The sequence below is a fragment of the Ranitomeya imitator genome, chromosome 1 (genome assembly GCF_032444005.1).
Source record: "Ranitomeya imitator isolate aRanImi1 chromosome 1, aRanImi1.pri, whole genome shotgun sequence".
NCBI lineage: Eukaryota > Metazoa > Chordata > Amphibia > Anura > Dendrobatidae > Ranitomeya > Ranitomeya imitator.
The window spans coordinates 149742999-149764723 of NC_091282.1; the positions used below are offsets into that span (position 1 = coordinate 149742999).

The window sequence follows — 21725 nt, forward strand, 5'->3', positions numbered from 1 at the left end:
ACCGAGAGTACGCAAATCATATACACGCATGTGACCGCCAACCTCCATGGGGACTCGTGACCGAGCACGCTGCACACACTGTCATCATTCAGCAGTTTGCCATCACAAAGTAATTTTACACTTTTCTTCTGAGACTGGACAACCCCTTCAATAATTGACAAATTTGATAGAAACCCAAGACTGTATAGTTTGTAATGAATACAAAACACAGTTTAAATGGCAGATCATAGATTTTATTAGATGAGAAATATAAAATACAAGTGTTTTTTTCCCCGTAGCTTAGAAACGTTGTAGTTCGTACAAAAAAAACAAAAAACACACGCACAAAGGAGCAATTGTACTGTAATGCTAACCTCACCCTCACATAGGATAAAAGCCCACCCTGGAGGGTATTATTGCTGTAAGGCTCCCCAGCACACGGGTCATGTCCTCTTCCCTTAAAATACAGAAAGCAACAATAACCATAGATAAAACCATGTAAATAAGCTCCAAAATAACATTGCAATTGTAGTACTTTCGATAGGCAAAATGCACATTTTTGCAAATCGTATTAATGCCCGCAATACCATGATCTGTTTCAGTCGTCCTGAATTGGAAAGCACACTCCTATAAGGGATCTGGATCATTTCATGAGAACCACACTATAAAAGGTCCATCTAGACAGATTTCTGACTATAACCCTCTGTAAGAGACCATTCATGTGGGCCACATGGTATAGGGAGAGAAGTTGTGCCCCATAGGGTAAATGCTGTTGTAGCACATTCTGTTACATGGTAACGTGCTGCTGAAAACTTTTTTTTATGCTGGCTCATATGATTCAAGGAGACCACAAACAAGATTTTCTCTTTTTTTTTACCAACATGTTTAAATGGACAGATGATTTGGAACAAGCGTCGTCATCAATGCTTGGTGGCCAAATAGTAGCCTACGCAACTGGACTGGAAGGCTCATACACATGGCAGAGGCTTGTGCACAGACTACAGAGCTCCTAGAGTAGAGTCCTACAGCCTCTATGCATTGCCATACACTCAGAATCCATCAGAAAAGCTCTGTATGATGAAGTCTGAGGCACTGGAGGATCAGTAGGGGTCTCATACACACCAACAAGAGTCAAACCATAGCCTTGTACATGAGATCTTCAAAGGTATTCATTGCCTTCTATTTCTCCTCACATGACCATACAGTTGGTTCTGTCTCATCGCACTTGAAATTCAACAGAAGATTTACTCTTTCCATGTCACCCTCCATGTGATGAATCAGAGGGAGGTTCCTTGTTTAATACCTCGTAATAAATAAAATAAAATACTGGTGTGATTATTCCCACAATGACCATTATTACAACTGCCGTCCACCAGCCCAAACCCCAATCCGCTCCATGATAAGGATCTTTTTGTCGGGCAACTTTGGGTTCAGATTCAACATGGAGTTCTTGACTTAAAGCAGAGACGACTTCTTGTAGATTTTCCTTTTTCATGTCGGTGACCCTCGCAATGTGTTCGATGTCTCGGTCTACTTCTTGTAAGAAAGAGTCTGCGGTCTCTGTAGAAAGTGCTTCTAGAGCGGGGTGGAGGTCCAGGTCGGCTACAGGAGGCTGGGTAGATAATGTTTTTGAGATTTTGCTTTTTGGGGAGAAATGAGTCTCTGTCAGTAAAATGAACCTCTTCACTGGAATCTTTAGTGACCGCAATGCAAAGAAGTCCTGTTCGTTGATCAGGTTATTGGCTCTCTTGAGGTCTGCGACCTATGAATATAAAGACAGAGGCACAAAGTAAATACAGACCAAAGTTTCAAGGGAAAAAGAAAAAAAACTTGCAAAGGTATAACTTACTACACGGTAATGGGACTCAGTCTTAGGCCAGGAACACACATGCAAGAAACACATCCGTGTCTCGCATGTGAACAGCAAGCTCTGGCGCCGAGCGCCAGAGCTTGCTGTTCACATGCGAGACATGGACGCATTTCTCGCATGTCTGACTCTGGCCTTAGGCCGAGGTCACACTTGCGGGTGTAATGTGAGAAACTCGCCTCAATACCCGGCACTGGCACCGTCACTCGGGACCGGAGCGTTTAGCTGCACAGAAATACAGTCATGGACAAATTTTGAGTGAGACAAATATTAATTTTTCCAAAGTCTACTGCTTCATTTTTTCTAATGGCAATTTGCATATACTCCTGAATGTCAGAGTGATCAGCTTAAACCGCAATAACTGTACTTGCAAAGTCAATATTTGCCCAGAAAATGAACTTTAACCCCCAAAACACATTTCAACATTATTGCAGTCCTGCCTTAAAAGGAGCAGCTAACATCGTTTTAGTGATTGATCCATTAACACAGGTGTGGGTGTTGAGGAGGACAGGGCTGGCGATCAATCAGTCATGATTAAGTAAGAATGACATCACTGGACACTTTAAAAGGAGGCTGGTGCTTGGTATCATTGTTTCTCTTCAGTTAACCATGGTTATCTCTAAACAAACACGTGCAGCCATCATTGCACTGCACAAAAATGGTTGCACCTCAGTCAACAATCTATCGCATCATCAAGAACTTCAAGGAGAGAGCTTCCATTGTCAAAAAGGCTCCAGGGCACCCAAGAAAGACCAGCAAGCGCCAGGACCGTATCTTAAAACTGTTTCAGCTGCGGGATCGGACTACCAGCAGTGCCGAGCTTGCTCAGGAATGGCAGCAGGCTGGTGTGAGTGCTTCTGCACGCACTGTGAGGTGGAGACTCTTTGAGCAAGGCCTGGTTTCATGGAGGGCAGCAAAGAAGCCACTTCTCTCCAGAAAAAACATCAGGGACCGACTGATATTCTGCAAAAGGTACAGGGAGTGGACTGCTGAGGACTGGGGCAAAGTCATTTTCTCTGATGAATCCCCTTTTCAATTGTTTGGGACATCTGGAAAACAGCTTATTCGGAGAAGAAGAGGTGAGCGCTCCCACCAGTCTTGTCTCATGCCAACTGTAAAGCATCTTGAAACCATTCATGTGTGGGGTTGCTTCTCAGCCAAGGGAATCGGCTCACTCACAGTCTTGACTAAAAACACAGCCATGAATAAAGAATGGTACCAGAATGTCCTCCAAGAGCAACTTCTCCCAACCGTCCAAGAGCAGTTTGGTGCCCAACAATGCCTTTTCCAGCATGATGGAGCACCTTGCCATATAAAGCAAAGGTGATAACTAAATGGCTCATGGAACAAAACATAGAGATTTTGGGTCCATGGCCTGGAAACTCCCCAGATCTTAATCCCATTGAGAACTTGTGGTCAATCAAGAGACGGGTGGACAAACAAAAACCAACAAATTCTGGCAAAATACAAGCATTGATTATGCAAGAATGGACTGCTATCAGTCAGGATTTGGTCCAGAAGTTGATTGAGAGCATGCCAGGGAGAATTGCAGAAGTCTTGAAAAAGAAGGGTCAACACTGCAAATATTGACTTGCTGCATTAACTAATTCTAACTGTCAATATAACCTATTGGTACTCATAATATGATTGCAATTATATTCCTGTATGTGATATAAACATCAGACAAACACTAATAAAAACCAAAGGGCAGCAGAGCATGTGAAAATATAATTTTGGTGTCATTCTCAAAACTTTTGGCCATGACTGTACATCCAGCTGCAAACTCCAGTCCAGAGTGCCGATGCCAGTGCCGGATATTAATGTGAGACTAGTGTGAATTGCTTGCATTGTACTCGCAAGTGTGACCCGGCCTTATCAGAGAACTCGACGTCTGTAGATTAGCTCCAAACAATTATTGGATTACGGATTCTAGTATTATAATGCAGCTCCATAACACTGCGGATATGGTCATTACTTACCGTACTATTTTTTCACTTTTTACAGTGTCACAGATTTTAGGAAATGTGTGTATTAAGCTAGTTTCACATTTGCGTTTGAGTCTGCAGCGTATCCGCATGCAAATGCAGGATAATGCTGCGTTTTTTATCCGCATCAGCTTACGCATGACAGCAAAAAAAATTTGCAGCATTCGTATGCGTTTTTACATGCCTCTGCGCTTTTTATGCGCATTTGTTTGATATTTCCAGGAGGGCGTGTCTAAATAAGTTCCTGGACATGCGCAGTCCAAAGTACACAAGCGCATCGAACACATGCATACGCAAAGACATCCCATCAGTTTTTTGTCTTACCAAAAAGCGTGTCTTATAGTTCAAAGAGTACAGCAGTAATCTGAATGCTGAAAAATTATTCTTTCATTAATGCAAGTCAAATTAACTCCCAACTACTTTTCATTTCAATTGTACACCGTGTAGGTGATAACTTATTGCTCGGTGGGGGTCCGACCACACGAACCTACAATCTGGAGATAGGAGAACTTTTACCCACATTACAAAATGAAGCATCAGTTCAGATGCCCAACTGCAGCGCCATTCATTCTCTATAGCAGGGGTGTCAAACTGCATTCCTCGAGGGCCGCAAACCATGCGTGTTTTCAAGATTTCCTTTGCATTACACAAGGTGCTGGAATCATTCTGTGCAGGTGATTAAATTATCACCTGTGCAATACAAGGAAATCCTGAAAACATGACCTGTTTGCTGCCCTGGAGGAATGTAGTTTGACACCCCTGCTCTATAGGACTGTCAAAAAGGCACTCATCAGCACCATAGGGAATGAATGGAGTCAGTGATCAAATGAGTGCACTGCCGCTCCATTCTAACGGGGATAGACGTCCCCCATTGTGTAGATCAGTGCAAGTCCCAGAGGTCAGACGCCCAATCATCAAGTTATCACCCATTATGTGGCTATGTGACAACATGTTCCAGAAAAATTGTATTGTTTTTTTTTTTTTTACTTTAAATAACTTTCTGAGAAGTGGCCATATTGGAGAAACACTTGTGTACCGTTTTATCAGTACAGACATTGAAGCAAGGTGCAAGATTAGGTTTCTTAATGCAGTTTTATGAATTAAAAACTAAAAATGGAACATAAATGGAAGACACCTGTAAAGAAAAGACTGATAAGTCTGGGCCTCCATTAGTATAATAAAGAGCTCATTAAACCCATGTTAGCAAAGTCTATACCGCAAAGTGGACATGCGAGCTTCAGAAAATAGGAATTATTAGCCGATTGTGGCATATTCCCTGGATAGTCAATTTAAAGAAGGTTCTATTCTTTTATAGAGGTTATTTAAAATCCTAAAAAAAGTCAGCTATGCTCCAAGTTCCTCTTCTCCCACCCTCTCAGTAAGGCCGGGATCATACTTGCGAGTTCAATGCAAGAAACGCGCACGAGTCTCTCGCATCCATACACTGCACTGCACTGCCGCCGGCACGTGGACCAGAACGTGCGGCTGCATAGAAATACATGCAGCTGAACGCTCCGGTCCCGAGCGCCGGGTATTGATGCGAGAGACTCATGCGAGTTAATCGCATCACACTCGCAAGTGTGACCTCGGCCTAAGAGCGGCATCCCTCTGGTGGACCCAAGCTGTCCATGGATTAAAAGCCCAAACACCAGCTGTTCGGCTATATGCAAGTGGAGGGATCTTTAACTTGACATTATATGAATGTTCTGCGAGTACAGAACATCATGTTTTTGCTGGCACATGACCCGTTTACACAGTACAATGTGCTGACAAGGTCAATGATATTAAAGTTTGCATAAAAATCATTAAACCCCAGAATTAAGTGCTTTGCTTACTCATCATGTGATGGTTGAGCTATTTAGACAGTCTCTTGCAAAGTACTATCCATAAAGAAAGAAAAGTTTTATTTAAACTAAATAAAAAAATAATTTCTTGCTAACATACATAATCATGGAAATGACAATTCCTAGGGCTGCTCGTTTCCAACTATTATCCTGTCTATTTGAACCCTAACTAAAGTGGGTGCCTAGACAGAAGTCACACTCGGGCCCTGGAGAGTATAAGGACCCAAGGATCCCTTTGGCTCGTATGAGAATCCCAATACTATTAACAGAGTTGGCTGTAATTTGTATACATCTGGTAGCGTACCGACTAGACGTGCACAGCCTCGGTCAACGCAATTGTATTGAGCAAGGCTGCGCACGTCTAGTTGGAATGTGGTCAAAAGTATTCAAATTGCATACATGCGGTCACATGACAGCCCAATCCTGGCACCGGCACTGGAGAATCCTCACAGCACGCAGTGTGGGTGCTGTGAAGATTCACAAGTCTGCAGTCACAAAGTGACAGCAAACTTGTACCGAGGCTGGACAAGAAACAGCACTTCTTAAGGGACCTGGAGATTTTGCATTAGAGCCCACGAACTTCAAGTTAGACCATTGAATGTGAAGTCATACATTTTCAGCAAAACTGTATTTGCAATGTTACAATCACTGTATACAAATATATGCTAGATGCAAATCATTAATAATTACTTATCTGCAACAAAAAAAAACAACAAAAAAAAAAACCCCACACAACTTCTGGCTCAAACTACATGGTGTACGTCAGAAAAGCAAGAAAGATCACTTACAGTACAGCAATGCTGTAGGGCTATAGAGTTTAAGGTGTCCCCTTCAACAATGTCCTTATTTATAAGTATAATATCATCCAGACGTTCTCGGGACGTGCTTCTTCTCGCCTTCTCTCGCCCTCGTGGTCTTAGTTCATATTCCTCTGCCTCTTCTTCTGACACCTCATTCTCAGAGTTAGCCATGGCTGCAAAGTGATAGCTCTGGCCTGATGTTGTAGACAACACCGATGTGGGCTTCAAGTATCTCCGGGACTCATGTCTGCTGGCCATCCTCCGCTCACCTGCAGGAGAGATTAGAAACAATCAGGGAGAAGACACATATACAATAAGTAAGGCTACTTTCACACGGGCGTCAGTATGGGGCCGTCGCCATGCGTCGGCCCGACGGACGTTGTGAAAGAAATGAACTGCATCCGCTGCCCCATTATAATGTCCGGGGAGGGGACGGATCGAAAATGGCGGACTCGACGCACAAAAAAACTTTACATGTAACGGTTTTTTGTGCCGAGGGTCTGCCAAAACACGACGCATCCGTCGCATGACGGATGCGACGTGTGGCCATACGTCGCAATGCGTCGCTAATGCAAGTCTATGGAGAAAAACGCATCCTGCGGGCACATTTGCAGGATGCGTTTTTTTCTCCAAAACGAAGCTAGAACATGCAAACACCGAATGTGTGACATTGGAACGGCATCACTGCTAGAGAAAGTATGCTAAAAATGAACGTACTTAGCGCACAAATTAGCCAATTCATGAGATCCCACCAGCCAGTGACAAGGTGTACCCCTTCGTTGGAACAAATGTTGCTCACGGCATTACAATTGCAATTTTAAGGGCAGGAAGGATCCAGCTCTTATTAAAAATGCCTGATGGGAGTAGTGCTCAGTCAGAAGGAGTGTACTACAGACATAAAAAATAAAAAAAAATACCTGGCCGGCACCTCCAAAGGAAGAAGACAAGTGTCAACAGGTGCAAGCTGTCACAACTATTCAATGGTAGCAAGAACATACAATAGTATCGAGAACACACAATAGTATCATAGAAGTGTAATGCTCAGAATTCCAGAATGATGTATAGAGATTGTACCCTGCCATCATCGCACTCTAATCAGCATGTACATTTATCTATTCTCCCTGCAGGTATGTCATCCAGCTCTTCCAAACTGAACTTTCCCATCTCAGCCTGTAACAAAACTTTGTGTGCTTTTCTACTGAACTCTGCAATATCCCCAATGTTATTTATGACCTTGTTTACACTGCCTTGATCATATACATCTGGCTCCCTCTTAATTATCTGACCAAGAGGAGCACAGGCCACTCCCGTCTGCTTCACACCTGAATGCACTTTGTTGCACATATATTGTATAGCATAAGTCTACCAAGATGTCAGTCTGCCCAGTGTATCACATAAATGTAATGCTCTGAATTAATTCCAGAATTGAAACAGAAGGGAACTGAAGGTAACTGGATACAGTCATTGTAAACAATGTTTGTTTGTTTTCACTCTCTCCCCTATAATCCTTCACTTTCTACTAAAGGCCCCTTCACATTAAGCGACGCTGCAGCGATACCGACAACGATCCGGATCGCTGCAGCGTCGCTGTTTGGTCGCTGGAGAGCTGTCACACAGACAGCTCTCCAGCGACCAACTATCCCGAGGTCCCCGGTAACCAGGGTAAACATCGGGTAACTAAGCGCAGGGCCGCGCTTAGTAACCCGATGTTTACCTTGGTTACCATGCTAAAAGTAAAAAAAAACAAACACTAGATACTTACCTACCGCTGTCTGTCCTCCAGCGCTGCGCTCTGCTTCTCTGCTCTCCTCCTGTACTGGCTGTGAGCCGGAAAGCAGAGCGGTGACGTCACCGCTCTGCTTTCCGGCTCACAGCCAGTACAGGAGGAGTGCAGAGCACAGCGCTGGAGGACAGACAGCGGTAGGTAAGTATCTAGTGTTTGTTTTTTTTTACTTTTAGCATGGTAACCAGGGTAAACATCGGGTTACTAAGCGCGGCCCTGCGCTTAGTTACCCGATGTTTACCCTGGTTACCAGTGAAGACATCGCTGGATCGGTGTCACACACGCCGATCCAGCGATGTCAGCAGGAGTCCAGCGACGAAATAAAGTTCTGGACTTTATTCAGCGACCAACGATCTCCCAGCAGGGGCCTGATCGTTGGTTGCTGTCACGCATAACGATTTCATTAACGATATCGTTGCTACGTCACAAATAGCAATGATATCGTTAACAATATCGTTATGTGTGAAGGTACCTTAACCCCTCTAATCACTACACTAAGGGTACCTTTCAAAAAACCTGATCTGCACATCCAAACATAGACTGAGTGTGAACAGGTGCTGAACCCAGAGTCGCCAACTCGTATATAGTTAAATAAATAGGGCAGCACACTGCAGCGCCAAAACATGCAAACTTGAAAACACGAAATTTAAACTGCATTACTGCACTAGAAATATGAAAAATGAGAGCTTTTAGCGCATAAAAATGGCCAATTTTATGTGTACCTCGTAGCCACTTTACGGCATCTCTCTTATACGAGGTCCTACTCTAAACCTACCTCACTGTGAATAAACGTCTCCATCTGAATGGGTACATGTGAAACCTCTCCTTGGACTCAAATTCTCTCTCACTGTGGAGGGGTATTGGACCTACTATAATTAAAACACCTGAAGCTAGGAGGCGGAGTGCACGATCAGAAGGCTAGAGAATACATTTCAAAAAACCTGATCTGCACAGTCTCGTATACAGTGTGCTGCCCTATTTATTTAACTATATACGAGTTGGCGACTCTGGGTTCAGCACCTGTTCACACTCAGTCTATGTTTGGATGTGCAGATCAGGTTTTTTGAAATGTATTCTCTAGCCTTCTGATCGTGCACTCCCTGCCTCCTAGCTTCAGGTGTTTTAATTATAGTAGGTCCAATACCCCTCCACAGTGAGAGAGAATTTGAGTCCAAGGAGAGGTTTCACATGTACCCATTCAGATGGAGACGTTTATTCTCAGCGAGGTAGGTTTAGAGTAGGACCTCGTATAAGAGAGATGCCGTAAAGTGGCTACGAGGTACACATAAAATTGGCCATTTTTATGCGCTAAAAGCTCTCATTTTTCATATTTCTAGTGCAGTAATGCAGTTTAAATTTCGTGTTTTCAAGTTTGCATGTTTTGGCGCTGCAGTGTGCTGCCCTATTTATTTAACTACACTAAGGGTACCGTCACACAGTGGCATTTTGATCGCTACGACAGCACGATCTGTGACGTTCCAGCGATATACTTACGATCTCGCTGTGTCTGACACGCTCCTGCGATCAGGGACCCCGCTGAGAATCGTACGTCGTAGCAGATCGTTTGAAACTTTCTTTCGTCGTCTAGTGTCCCGCTGTGGCGGCATGATCGCATGGTGTAAGAAAGTAAGAAAGATGTGCACGATATTGTATACGATGTGCGCATAGTAACCAACGGCTTCTACATCGCACATACGTCATGAAATTATCGCTCCAGCGTCGTACATTGCAAAGTGTGACCGCAGTCTACGACGCTGGAGCGATATTGTTACGATGCTGGAGCGTCACGGATCGTGCCGTCGTAGCGATCAAAATGCCACTGTGTGACGGTACCCTAAGGAACTTGTCATCTCTTCTTTAATCCTCCCCATCCATCTCACCTCCTCTTCTGAACTGTTCCTCAACATACAATCCTCTGTATCCAAACACAGACAGTCCCCTCATGCCCTCACCTGCTCACTGCAGGTGATATTGCTCCAAATCCTCCCCACATTCCCACAGTCATTTCTATCTTCCATCCATGCTCTATCACAACTTTCCGTAACCTCTCTAACCTTACCCCCATTCGCCCAGTCCCACTAACAGGAGCACTATGGAACGCTCGCTCTGTCTGCAACAAACTTTCCTACATCCATGATCTTTTCATTACTCACAAACTTTCCTTCCTCGCCATCACCGAAAACTGTCTCACCCCCTCTGACACAGCCTCCCTTGCTGCAGTCTTGTACCCCCTGCCCCAGCAGCAAGTATGGTGGAGGAGTTGTTTTTTTCCTGTCAGATAACTGCTCCTTCACCCTAATCCCACTGCCACCCTCTGTTACCCTCCCTTCCTTTGAGGTGCACTCTGTGGGAATCTACTCCCCCTCCAACTGAATGTCGTTTACTGTCCTCCAGGGCCAGCCACCACCTTCTTTGACCACTTTACCACCTGGCTACTTCATTTCCTTTCCGGACATCCCCACTATCATCATGGGCGACTTCAACATCTCCAATGACACTTCCCTCTCAGCTGCCACTAAACTCCTAACTCTTACTTCCTCCTTTGGCCTCAATCATAGGTCTTCTGCAGCCATCCACAAAGATGGCCACACACTGGACCTCATCTTCACCCGCCTCTGCTCCCTATCTAACCTCTCTAACTAGCCTCTCCCTCTTTCGGACCACAACCTACTCACATTCTCTTCCCTCTACATCCCATAATCTTGAACAACCTTGCAGAAATCTTAAACACCTCCATCTACACTCACTGTCTGAATCCCTTCTCCCTCTCAGACATAAGTTCGCTACACAATGCGGATGCCGCTGCTGCTTTGTATAAAACCACAATAGCTGTAGCTCTGGAATCTGCTGCCCCTCTCACACATACCAAAGCTTGCAAAATCAACAGACAACCCTGGCTCACCAGCCTGACCAAAGAACTGAGGCGAGCTTCCAGGGCTGCTGAGCAGAGATGGAAAAGATCCCACTCCAACGAGCACTTCATCGCATTCAAACAGTCCCTCACTACTTTCAAGACCACACTCGCCACAGCTAAACAAACCTACTTCTCATCTCTCATATCCTCCCTGTCTCACAACCCTAAACAGTTATTCAACACCTTCAACTCTCTCCTCCGTCCCCCAGCACCTCCTCCCTCCCCACTCATCTCAGCTGAAGACTTTGCGCCATTTGTCAAGCAGAAGATTGAGAACATCAAAGACAAGTTTTGGTCAACAACCCCCAGAGCCCTTTCTCCTAACTGGCTAGCCCTCCTCCTCCAAAACCAACTTCTCCACCATTACAGAAGATCGACTCTCCACTCTACTCTCAAGATCGCATCTCACCACCTGTGCACTTGACCCGATCCCATCCCACCTCATCCCAAACCTCACCACAGTCTTCATCCCAACCCTAACCCATCTCTTCAACCTATCACTAACAACTGGTGTTTTCCCCTCAAGCTTTAAACATGCCTCCATCACACCTATCCTCAAAAAGCCCTCTCCTGACCCATCCTCTGTATCTAGCTATCGCCCTATATCACTTCTCCCCTATGCCTCCAAACTACTGGAACAACACGTCTACCTTGAACTGTCCTCCCATCTATCTTCCTGCTCCCTCTTCGACCGCCTACAATCAGGCTTCTGGTCGCACCCCTCCACTGAAACTGCCCTACAACCAGCAAACACCGAGACATTCACAGTGGTCTTAGGCGACGTTCACACGTTGCTTTTTCCCAGAGGATTTATGCTGATTTTTATGCTAATTTTCAGCTGCGTTGTCCAGTACCAGCAGAGTCCTGAGATTTCAGCACGCTCATGCCCACACATTGGGTTTCTGGACAGTCCTTGGTTTTTGCAGAATGCAGCACGTTACTTCTTTCGCGTTTTTCACATTGAAAGCAATGGGTGGTGCAAAAAAAAAAACACTGAAACAATGCAGGGCTCAGCCTCTCTTGTACCAAAACCCGATGAAGTAGAATCAGCGTTCGTTTGTTTTTCACTAAACGTTATCAGAGACCCCGCAGTGGGGACCCCCGAGAGGGAGGTGACGAGGATGGATAGCCGGACACAGCAGAGCACAGGACGAGCGGCTCAGCCATCACCACACACAGGAGGAGTGATGCCGACCAGACGGAGCGGCCCAAATAACTAAACATCTGCCTTACCCCCGGCTCAGCAGCTGCCCCGTCACTCACTGGCACTGCCCACTTTCTCCTCCAGTCGGCTCTCCATGGCAGGACTCATCTCGGCCACCGTCCACTCCACTGTTCTGTCTGCGCGCCCCCGCGGCAGAAAAGACGCCGCAAGCGGGAGCGCGCTCTCCTCCGTAGCCACGTCCGCAATCTGCGGCGTCACGCCCTTGGTTCCTGCGCATTCGTGTGACGTAAGACGCCGGAGCGTCCTTGCCGGCATGTCTAGTGTGGGCGAAACGAAAAGTGGTTGGGGACGTCTCTGTGTATTCCCCAGATGGCCGCCAAGTGCGGCGGTGAGAGGACGGTGTAATGCCAAGGTGTAATGCCAGCGCGGCACTGAGGAGCTTCACTCATTTCCCGGGGATTCCTCACATAGGGATCACACCGCCCCCTGCTGGCTGTAAAGTGGGACTATGTGGAAACTTTCATATGCATTTGTGTAATAGTCTAATATTAGAGAGAAGAGGCTGAGAGACTAGTCACATGACTGCAGGTGCACCAATCACATACACTTGGTCATGTGACTACTGCGCGGAGCCATATCCTAACAGTGTATGTGTTACACACTCTTCGTATTCGGCAGGCTGCACTGGGTGGAAAGACCCTTTAATCTTGGGGTTGTATGACGACTTTATCCACAGCACAGATTTTCCACCAAATGATCGCTATTTAGTGATGCTACAACACAGGTGACTGTGCACATTACCACCCCTAGAGTACCGCGACAAGTCACAACAAGTTACACCCAGGCCAATGCTTGCGGTCACAGTAACCAGCATGCAATCTGTTTAAAGGGGTTGTCCAGGCTTGGGGCTCAAGTCTGTAGTCACCCTAGGTGTCAAATCCTCACAGTGCGTGCTGTCAGGATTCACCAGGAGCGGGCTCATGTCATAGCACGTATTCGATTTGAATACTTCCAGCCACATTCTGACTAGACGTGTCCGGCTTCTCTCAGTTCACTTGTATTGTGCAAGGCCACACACGTCTAGTCGGCACGTAACCACATGTCTGCGAATCGCGGTCTCACACCCGCCTGTTCCCTGCGAATCCTCACAGCACACGCTGTGAAGATTTATAAGTCTGCAGTCACATAGAGTGACTGTAGACTTGAGCCCCAAGCCTGACATCCCCATTAACCCCTTTACCCCCAAGGGTGGTTTGCACGTTATGGACCGGGCCAATTTTTACAATTCTGACCACTGTCCCTTTATGAGGTTATAACTCTGGAACGCTTCAACGGATCCTGATGATTCTGACATTGTTTTCTCGTGACATATTGTACTTCATGATAGTGGTAAAAATTCTTTGATAGTACCTGCGTTTATTTGTGAAAAAAACAGAAATTTGGCGAAAATTATGAAAATTTCACAATTTTCCAACTTTGAATTTTTATGCAATTAAATCACAGAGATATGTCACACAAAATACTTAATAAGTAACATTTCCCACATGTCTACTTTACATCAGCACAATTTTGGAACCCAAATTTTTTTTGGGAGCAATTTCTCATTTTTACAACACCATTTTTTTTTAGGGACCACATCTCATTTGAAGTCATTTTGAGGGGTCTATATGATATAAAATACCCAAGTGTGACACCATTCTAAAAACTGCACCCCTTATGGTGCTCAAAACCATATTCAAGAAGTTTATTAACCCTTCTGGTGCTTCACAGGAATTTTTGGAATGTTTAAATAAAAATGAACATTTAACTTTTTTTCACAAAAAATTTACTTCAGCATCAATTTGTTTTATTTTACCAAGGGTAACAGGAGAAAATGGACCCCAAAAGTTGTTGTAAAATTTGTCCTGAGTACGCTGATACCCCATATGTGGGGGTAAACCACTGTTTGGGCACATGGGAGAGCTCGGAAGGGATGGAGCGCCGTTTGACTTTTCAATGCAAAATTGACAGGAATTGAGATGGGACGCCATGTTGCGTTTAGAGAGCCACTGATGTGCCGAAACCCCCCACAAGTGACACCATTTTGGAAAGTAGACCCCCTAAGGAACTTATCTAGATGTGTTTTGAGCGCTTTGACCCACCAAGGGCATCACAGAAGTTTATAATGCAGAAAAAAAATAAAAATAAAACAAAAATTTTTTCCCACAAAAATTATTTTTTTAGCCCCCAGTTTTGTATTTTCCCGAGGGTAACAGGAGAAATTGGACCCCAAAATTTGTTGCCCAATTTGTCCTGAGTGCGATTATACACAATATGTGGGGGGAACCACTGTTTGGGCGCATGGGAGGGCTCGGAAGGGAAGGAGCGCCATTTGGAATGCAGACTTATGGAATGGTCTGCAGGTGTCACATTGCGTTTGCAGAGCCCCTAATGTACCTAAACAGTAGAAACCCCCCACAAGTGACACCATTTTGGAAAGTAGACCCCCTGAGGAACTTATCTAGATGTGTGGTGAGCGCTTTGACCCACCAAGAGCTTGACAGAAGTTTATAATGCAGAGCCGTAAAAATAAAACAAAAATTTTTTCCCACAAAAATTATTTTTTAGCCCCCAGTTTTGTATTTTCCCGAGGGTAACAGGAGAAATTGGACCCCAAAATTTATTGTCCAATTTGTCCTGAGTACGCTGATACCCCATAAGTGGGAGGGAACCACTGTTTGGGCGCATGGGAGGGCTCAGAAGGGAAGGAGCTCCATTTGGAATGCAGACTTAGCTGGAATGGTCTGCAGGTGTCACATTGCGTTTGCAGAGCCCCTAATGTACCTAAACAGTAGAAACCCCCCACAAGTGACACCATTTTGGAAACTAGACACCCTAAGGAACTCATCTAGATGTGTTGTTAGAACTTTGAACCCCCAAGTGTTTTACTACAGTTTGTAACGCAGAGCCGTGAAAATAAAAAAAAAAAAACTTTCCCCAAAAAATTATTTTTTAGCCCCCAGTTTTGTATTTCCCCGAGGGTAAGAGGAGAAATTCGACCCCAAAAGTTGTTGTCCAATTTGTCCTGAGTACGCTGATACCCCATATGTGGGGGGAACCACCGTTTGGGCGCATGGGAGGGCTCGGAAGGGAAGGAGTGCCATTTGGAATGCAGACTTAGATGGAATAGTCTGCAGGCGTCACATTGCGTTTGCAGAGCCCCTAATGTACCTAAACAGTAGAAACCCCCCACAAGTGACCCCATATTGGAAACTAGACCCCTCAGGGAACTCATCTAGATGTGTTGTGAGAACTTTGAACCCCCAAGTGTTTCACTACAGTTTATAACGCAGAGCCGTGAAAATAAAAAATCCTTTTTTTTCCCACAAAAATTATTTTTTAGCCCCCAGTTTTGTATTTTCCCAAGGGTAAAAGGAGAAATTGGACCCCAAAAGTTGTTGTCCTATTTGTCCTGAGTACGCTGATACCCCATATGTTGGGGTAAACCCCTGTTTGGGCACACGGGAGAGCTCGGAAGGGAAGGAGCACTGTTTTACTTTTTCAACGCAGAATTGGCTGGAATTGAGATTGGACGCTATGTCGTGTTTGGAGAGCCCCTGATGTGCCTAAACAGTGGAAACCCCCCAATTATAACTGAAACCCTAATCCAAACACATCCCTAACCCTAATCCCAACAGTAACCCTAACCACACCTCTAACCCAGACACAGCCCTAACCCTAATCCCAACCCTATTCCCAACTGTAAATGTAATCTAAACCCTAACACTAACTTTATCCCCAACCCTAACTGTAGCCCCAACCCTAACCCTAACCCTAGCCCTAACCCTAGCCCTATCCCTAACCCTAGCCCTAACCCTAGCCCTAACCCTAGTCCTAACCCTAACCCTAGCCCTAACCCTAATAGGAAAATGGAAATAAATTCATTTTTTTAATTTTTCCCTAACAGGGGGTGATGAAGGGTGGTTTGATTTACTTTTATAGCGAGTTTTTTAGCGGATTTTTATGATTGGCAGCCGTCACACACTGAAAGACGCTTTTTATTGCAAAAAATATTTTTTGCGTTACCACATTTTGAGAGCTATAATTTTTCCATATTTTGATCCACAGAGTCATGTGAGGTCTTGTTTTTTGCGGGACGAGTTGACGTTTTTATTGGTAACATTTTCGGGCACGTGACATTTTTTGATCGCTTTTTATTCCGATTTTTGTGAGGCAGAATGACCAAAAACCAGCTATTCATGAATTTCTTTTGGGGGAGGCGTTTATACCATTCCGCGTTTGGTAAAATTGATAAAGCAGTTTTATTCTTCGGGTCAGTACGATTACAGTGACACCTCATTTATATCATTTTTTTATGTTTTAGCGCCTTTATACGATAAAAACTATTTTACAGAAAAAATAATTATTTTTGCATCGTTTTATTCTCAGGACTATAACTTTTTTATTTTTTTGCTGATGATGCTGTATGGCAGCTCGTTTTTTGCGGGACAAGATGACGTTTTCAGCAGTATCATGGTTATTTATATCTGTCTTTTTGATCGCGTGTTATTCCACTTTTTGTTCGGCAGTATGTGTTGTGAATTCTGCTCTTGGGTTCCCTCCAGTGGTTGTCTCTGAGTCACAGACCTGGCCAAGTGTATTGGATGATTACAATTCTGACTGGGATATTTAAGTGGGCAGGATCCTTTAGCCCTTGCCAGTAGTCAATGTTCCTTGTGAAGTGTTGGATCACTTTCTGGCTTCTCATGCTCGCTGCCTATTTCAGCAAAGATAAGTGTTTGGTTTTTGTTTCTGTGGCACACTGCCAGTGTGCTTGTTTCAGTTTTATTCCTGCTCTGATTGTAGGATTCACTGGAGTTGCAAATTTACGCTCCTACATCTTTTAGTAAAGATAAGGGTATACTGTGAAGATTGGTAGAGCAGCTTAGTATACATTTTTTGCAAAAAACGTATCAACCAAATACCCTGTATTTTACATCTTTTACTAGCACTTGCGGATTACTGCAACATTTTTTCAAACTGAGTGTTTTTGGTTTTACTATTCTCTTTTGTGTCTTCAGGTTTCTTGGTGGTGTGTGAACATGATCATACAGACTTGTTCACTGTGCAAGTAGCCCATGTGTTCCTGTTTCCATAATTGTTCTCTTGTGTCTACAAGACTGGGGAGTTCCACCACTCCTCTTGGGCTATCTGCACAAAAGCTGTTCTACCCTGTATGCACACATGGATTTTTCCTCTCTGAACCCTGTTCACACAGGTTATATACAGATGATCAGGTTTTTAAATACATCAGATAGGGATTGCATACATTAGTTAGGACTGCTCTGATAAGGGTATACCGTGAAGATTGGTAGAGCAGCTTAGTATACATTTTTTGCAAAAAACGTATCAACCAAATACCCTGTATTTTACATCTTTTACTAGCACTTGCGGATTACTGCAACATTTTTTCAAACTGAGTGTTTTTGGTTTTACTATTCTCTTTTGTGTCTTCAGGTTTCTTGGTGGTGTGTGAACATGATCATACAGACTTGTTCACTGTGCAAGTAGCCCATGTGTTCCTGTTTCCATAATTGTTCTCTTGTGTCTACAAGACTGGGGAGTTCCACCACTCCTCTTGGGCTATCTGCACAAAAGCTGTTCTACCCTGTATGCACACATGGATTTTTCCTCTCTGAACCCTGTTCACACAGGTTATATACAGATGATCAGGTTTTTAAATACATCAGATAGGGATTGCATACATTAGTTAGGACTGCTCTGATAAGGGTATACCGTGAAGATTGGTAGAGCAGCTTAGTATACATTTTTTGCAAAAAACGTATCAACCAAATACCCTGTATTTTACATCTTTTACTAGCACTTGCGGATTACTGCAACATTTTTTCAAACTGAGTGTTTTTGGTTTTACTATTCTCTTTTGTGTCTTCAGGTTTCTTGGTGGTGTGTGAACATGATCATACAGACTTGTTCACTGTGCAAGTAGCCCATGTGTTCCTGTTTCCATAATTGTTCTCTTGTGTCTACAAGACTGGGGAGTTCCACCACTCCTCTTGGGCTATCTGCACAAAAGCTGTTCTACCCTGTATGCACACATGGATTTTTCCTCTCTGAACCCTGTTCACACAGGTTATATACAGATGATCAGGTTTTTAAATACATCAGATAGGGATTGCATACATTAGTTAGGACTGCTCTGATAAGGGTATACCGTGAAGATTGGTAGAGCAGCTTAGTATACATTTTTTGCAAAAAACGTATCAACCAAATACCCTGTATTTTACATCTTTTACTAGCACTTGCGGATTACTGCAACATTTTTTCAAACTGAGTGTTTTTGGTTTTACTATTCTCTTTTGTGTCTTCAGGTTTCTTGGTGGTGTGTGAACATGATCATACAGACTTGTTCACTGTGCAAGTAGCCCATGTGTTCCTGTTTCCATAATTGTTCTCTTGTGTCTACAAGACTGGGGAGTTCCACCACTCCTCTTGGGCTATCTGCACAAAAGCTGTTCTACCCTGTATGCACACATGGATTTTTCCTCTCTGAACCCTGTTCACACAGGTTATATACAGATGATCAGGTTTTTAAATACATCAGATAGGGATTGCATACATTAGTTAGGACTGCTCTGATAAGGGTATACCGTGAAGATTGGTAGAGCAGCTTAGTATACATTTTTTGCAAAAAACGTATCAACCAAATACCCTGTATTTTACATCTTTTACTAGCACTTGCGGATTACTGCAACATTTTTTCAAACTGAGTGTTTTTGGTTTTACTATTCTCTTTTGTGTCTTCAGGTTTCTTGGTGGTGTGTGAACATGATCATACAGACTTGTTCACTGTGCAAGTAGCCCATGTGTTCCTGTTTCCATAATTGTTCTCTTGTGTCTACAAGACTGGGGAGTTCCACCACTCCTCTTGGGCTATCTGCACAAAAGCTGTTCTACCCTGTATGCACACATGGATTTTTCCTCTCTGAACCCTGTTCACACAGGTTATATACAGATGATCAGGTTTTTAAATACATCAGATAGGGATTGCATACATTAGTTAGGACTGCTCTGATAAGGGTATACCGTGAAGATTGGTAGAGCAGCTTAGTATACATTTTTTGCAAAAAACGTATCAACCAAATACCCTGTATTTTACATCTTTTACTAGCACTTGCGGATTACTGCAACATTTTTTCAAACTGAGTGTTTTTGGTTTTACTATTCTCTTTTGTGTCTTCAGGTTTCTTGGTGGTGTGTGAACATGATCATACAGACTTGTTCACTGTGCAAGTAGCCCATGTGTTCCTGTTTCCATAATTGTTCTCTTGTGTCTACAAGACTGGGGAGTTCCACCACTCCTCTTGGGCTATCTGCACAAAAGCTGTTCTACCCTGTATGCACACATGGATTTTTCCTCTCTGAACCCTGTTCACACAGGTTATATACAGATGATCAGGTTTTTAAATACATCAGATAGGGATTGCATACATTAGTTAGGACTGCTCTGATAAGGGTATACCGTGAAGATTGGTAGAGCAGCTTAGTATACATTTTTTGCAAAAAACGTATCAACCAAATACCCTGTATTTTACATCTTTTACTAGCACTTGCGGATTACTGCAACATTTTTTCAAACTGAGTGTTTTTGGTTTTACTATTCTCTTTTGTGTCTTCAGGTTTCTTGGTGGTGTGTGAACATGATCATACAGACTTGTTCACTGTGCAAGTAGCCCATGTGTTCCTGTTTCCATAATTGTTCTCTTGTGTCTACAAGACTGGGGAGTTCCACCACTCCTCTTGGGCTATCTGCACAAAAGCTGTTCTACCCTGTATGCACACATGGATTTTTCCTCTCTGAACCCTGTTCACACAGGTTATATACAGATGATCAGGTTTTTAAATACATCAGATAGGGATTGCATACATTAGTTAGGACTGCTCTGATAAGGGTATACCGTGAAGATTGGTAGAGCAGCTTAGTATACATTTTTTGCAAAAAACGTATCAACCAAATACCCTGTATTTTACATCTTTTACTAGCACTTGCGGATTACTGCAACATTTTTTCAAACTGAGTGTTTTTGGTTTTACTATTCTCTTTTGTGTCTTCAGGTTTCTTGGTGGTGTGTGAACATGATCATACAGACTTGTTCACTGTGCAAGTAGCCCATGTGTTCCTGTTTCCATAATTGTTCTCTTGTGTCTACAAGACTGGGGAGTTCCACCACTCCTCTTGGGCTATCTGCACAAAAGCTGTTCTACCCTGTATGCACACATGGATTTTTCCTCTCTGAACCCTGTTCACACAGGTTATATACAGATGATCAGGTTTTTAAATACATCAGATAGGGATTGCATACATTAGTTAGGACTGCTCTGATAAGGGTATACCGTGAAGATTGGTAGAGCAGCTTAGTATACATTTTTTGCAAAAAACGTATCAACCAAATACCCTGTATTTTACATCTTTTACTAGCACTTGCGGATTACTGCAACATTTTTTCAAACTGAGTGTTTTTGGTTTTACTATTCTCTTTTGTGTCTTCAGGTTTCTTGGTGGTGTGTGAACATGATCATACAGACTTGTTCACTGTGCAAGTAGCCCATGTGTTCCTGTTTCCATAATTGTTCTCTTGTGTCTACAAGACTGGGGAGTTCCACCACTCCTCTTGGGCTATCTGCACAAAAGCTGTTCTACCCTGTATGCACACATGGATTTTTCCTCTCTGAACCCTGTTCACACAGGTTATATACAGATGATCAGGTTTTTAAATACATCAGATAGGGATTGCATACATTAGTTAGGACTGCTCTGATAAGGGTATACCGTGAAGATTGGTAGAGCAGCTTAGTATACATTTTTTGCAAAAAACGTATCAACCAAATACCCTGTATTTTACATCTTTTACTAGCACTTGCGGATTACTGCAACATTTTTTCAAACTGAGTGTTTTTGGTTTTACTATTCTCTTTTGTGTCTTCAGGTTTCTTGGTGGTGTGTGAACATGATCATACAGACTTGTTCACTGTGCAAGTAGCCCATGTGTTCCTGTTTCCATAATTGTTCTCTTGTGTCTACAAGACTGGGGAGTTCCACCACTCCTCTTGGGCTATCTGCACAAAAGCTGTTCTACCCTGTATGCACACATGGATTTTTCCTCTCTGAACCCTGTTCACACAGGTTATATACAGATGATCAGGTTTTTAAATACATCAGATAGGGATTGCATACATTAGTTAGGACTGCTCTGATAAGGGTATACCGTGAAGATTGGTAGAGCAGCTTAGTATACATTTTTTGCAAAAAACGTATCAACCAAATACCCTGTATTTTACATCTTTTACTAGCACTTGCGGATTACTGCAACATTTTTTCAAACTGAGTGTT

General features: G+C 43.5%; 1 protein-coding gene across 2 annotated transcripts; it reads right to left on the reverse strand.

Annotated features, from left to right (window-relative positions):
* Window positions 1-211: 211 nt before the first annotated feature.
* Window positions 212-12587, reverse strand: LYSMD3 (LysM domain containing 3). 2 transcript variants are annotated; one of them, XM_069751730.1, is made up of 3 exons: window positions 12406-12587; window positions 6464-6744; window positions 212-1741 (listed from the first exon to the last, which is right to left on the reverse strand). In XM_069751730.1, exons 2-3 carry the CDS (start codon window positions 6731-6733, stop codon window positions 1238-1240), a joined length of 774 nt encoding a protein of 257 aa, XP_069607831.1. In that variant the 5' UTR covers window positions 6734-6744; window positions 12406-12587; the 3' UTR covers window positions 212-1237. The 2 variants fall into 2 exon arrangements, with proteins under 2 accessions (XP_069607831.1, XP_069607822.1); XM_069751721.1 differs by lacking the exon at window positions 12406-12587 and adding an exon at window positions 9753-9878.
* Window positions 12588-21725: the final 9138 nt, after the last annotated feature.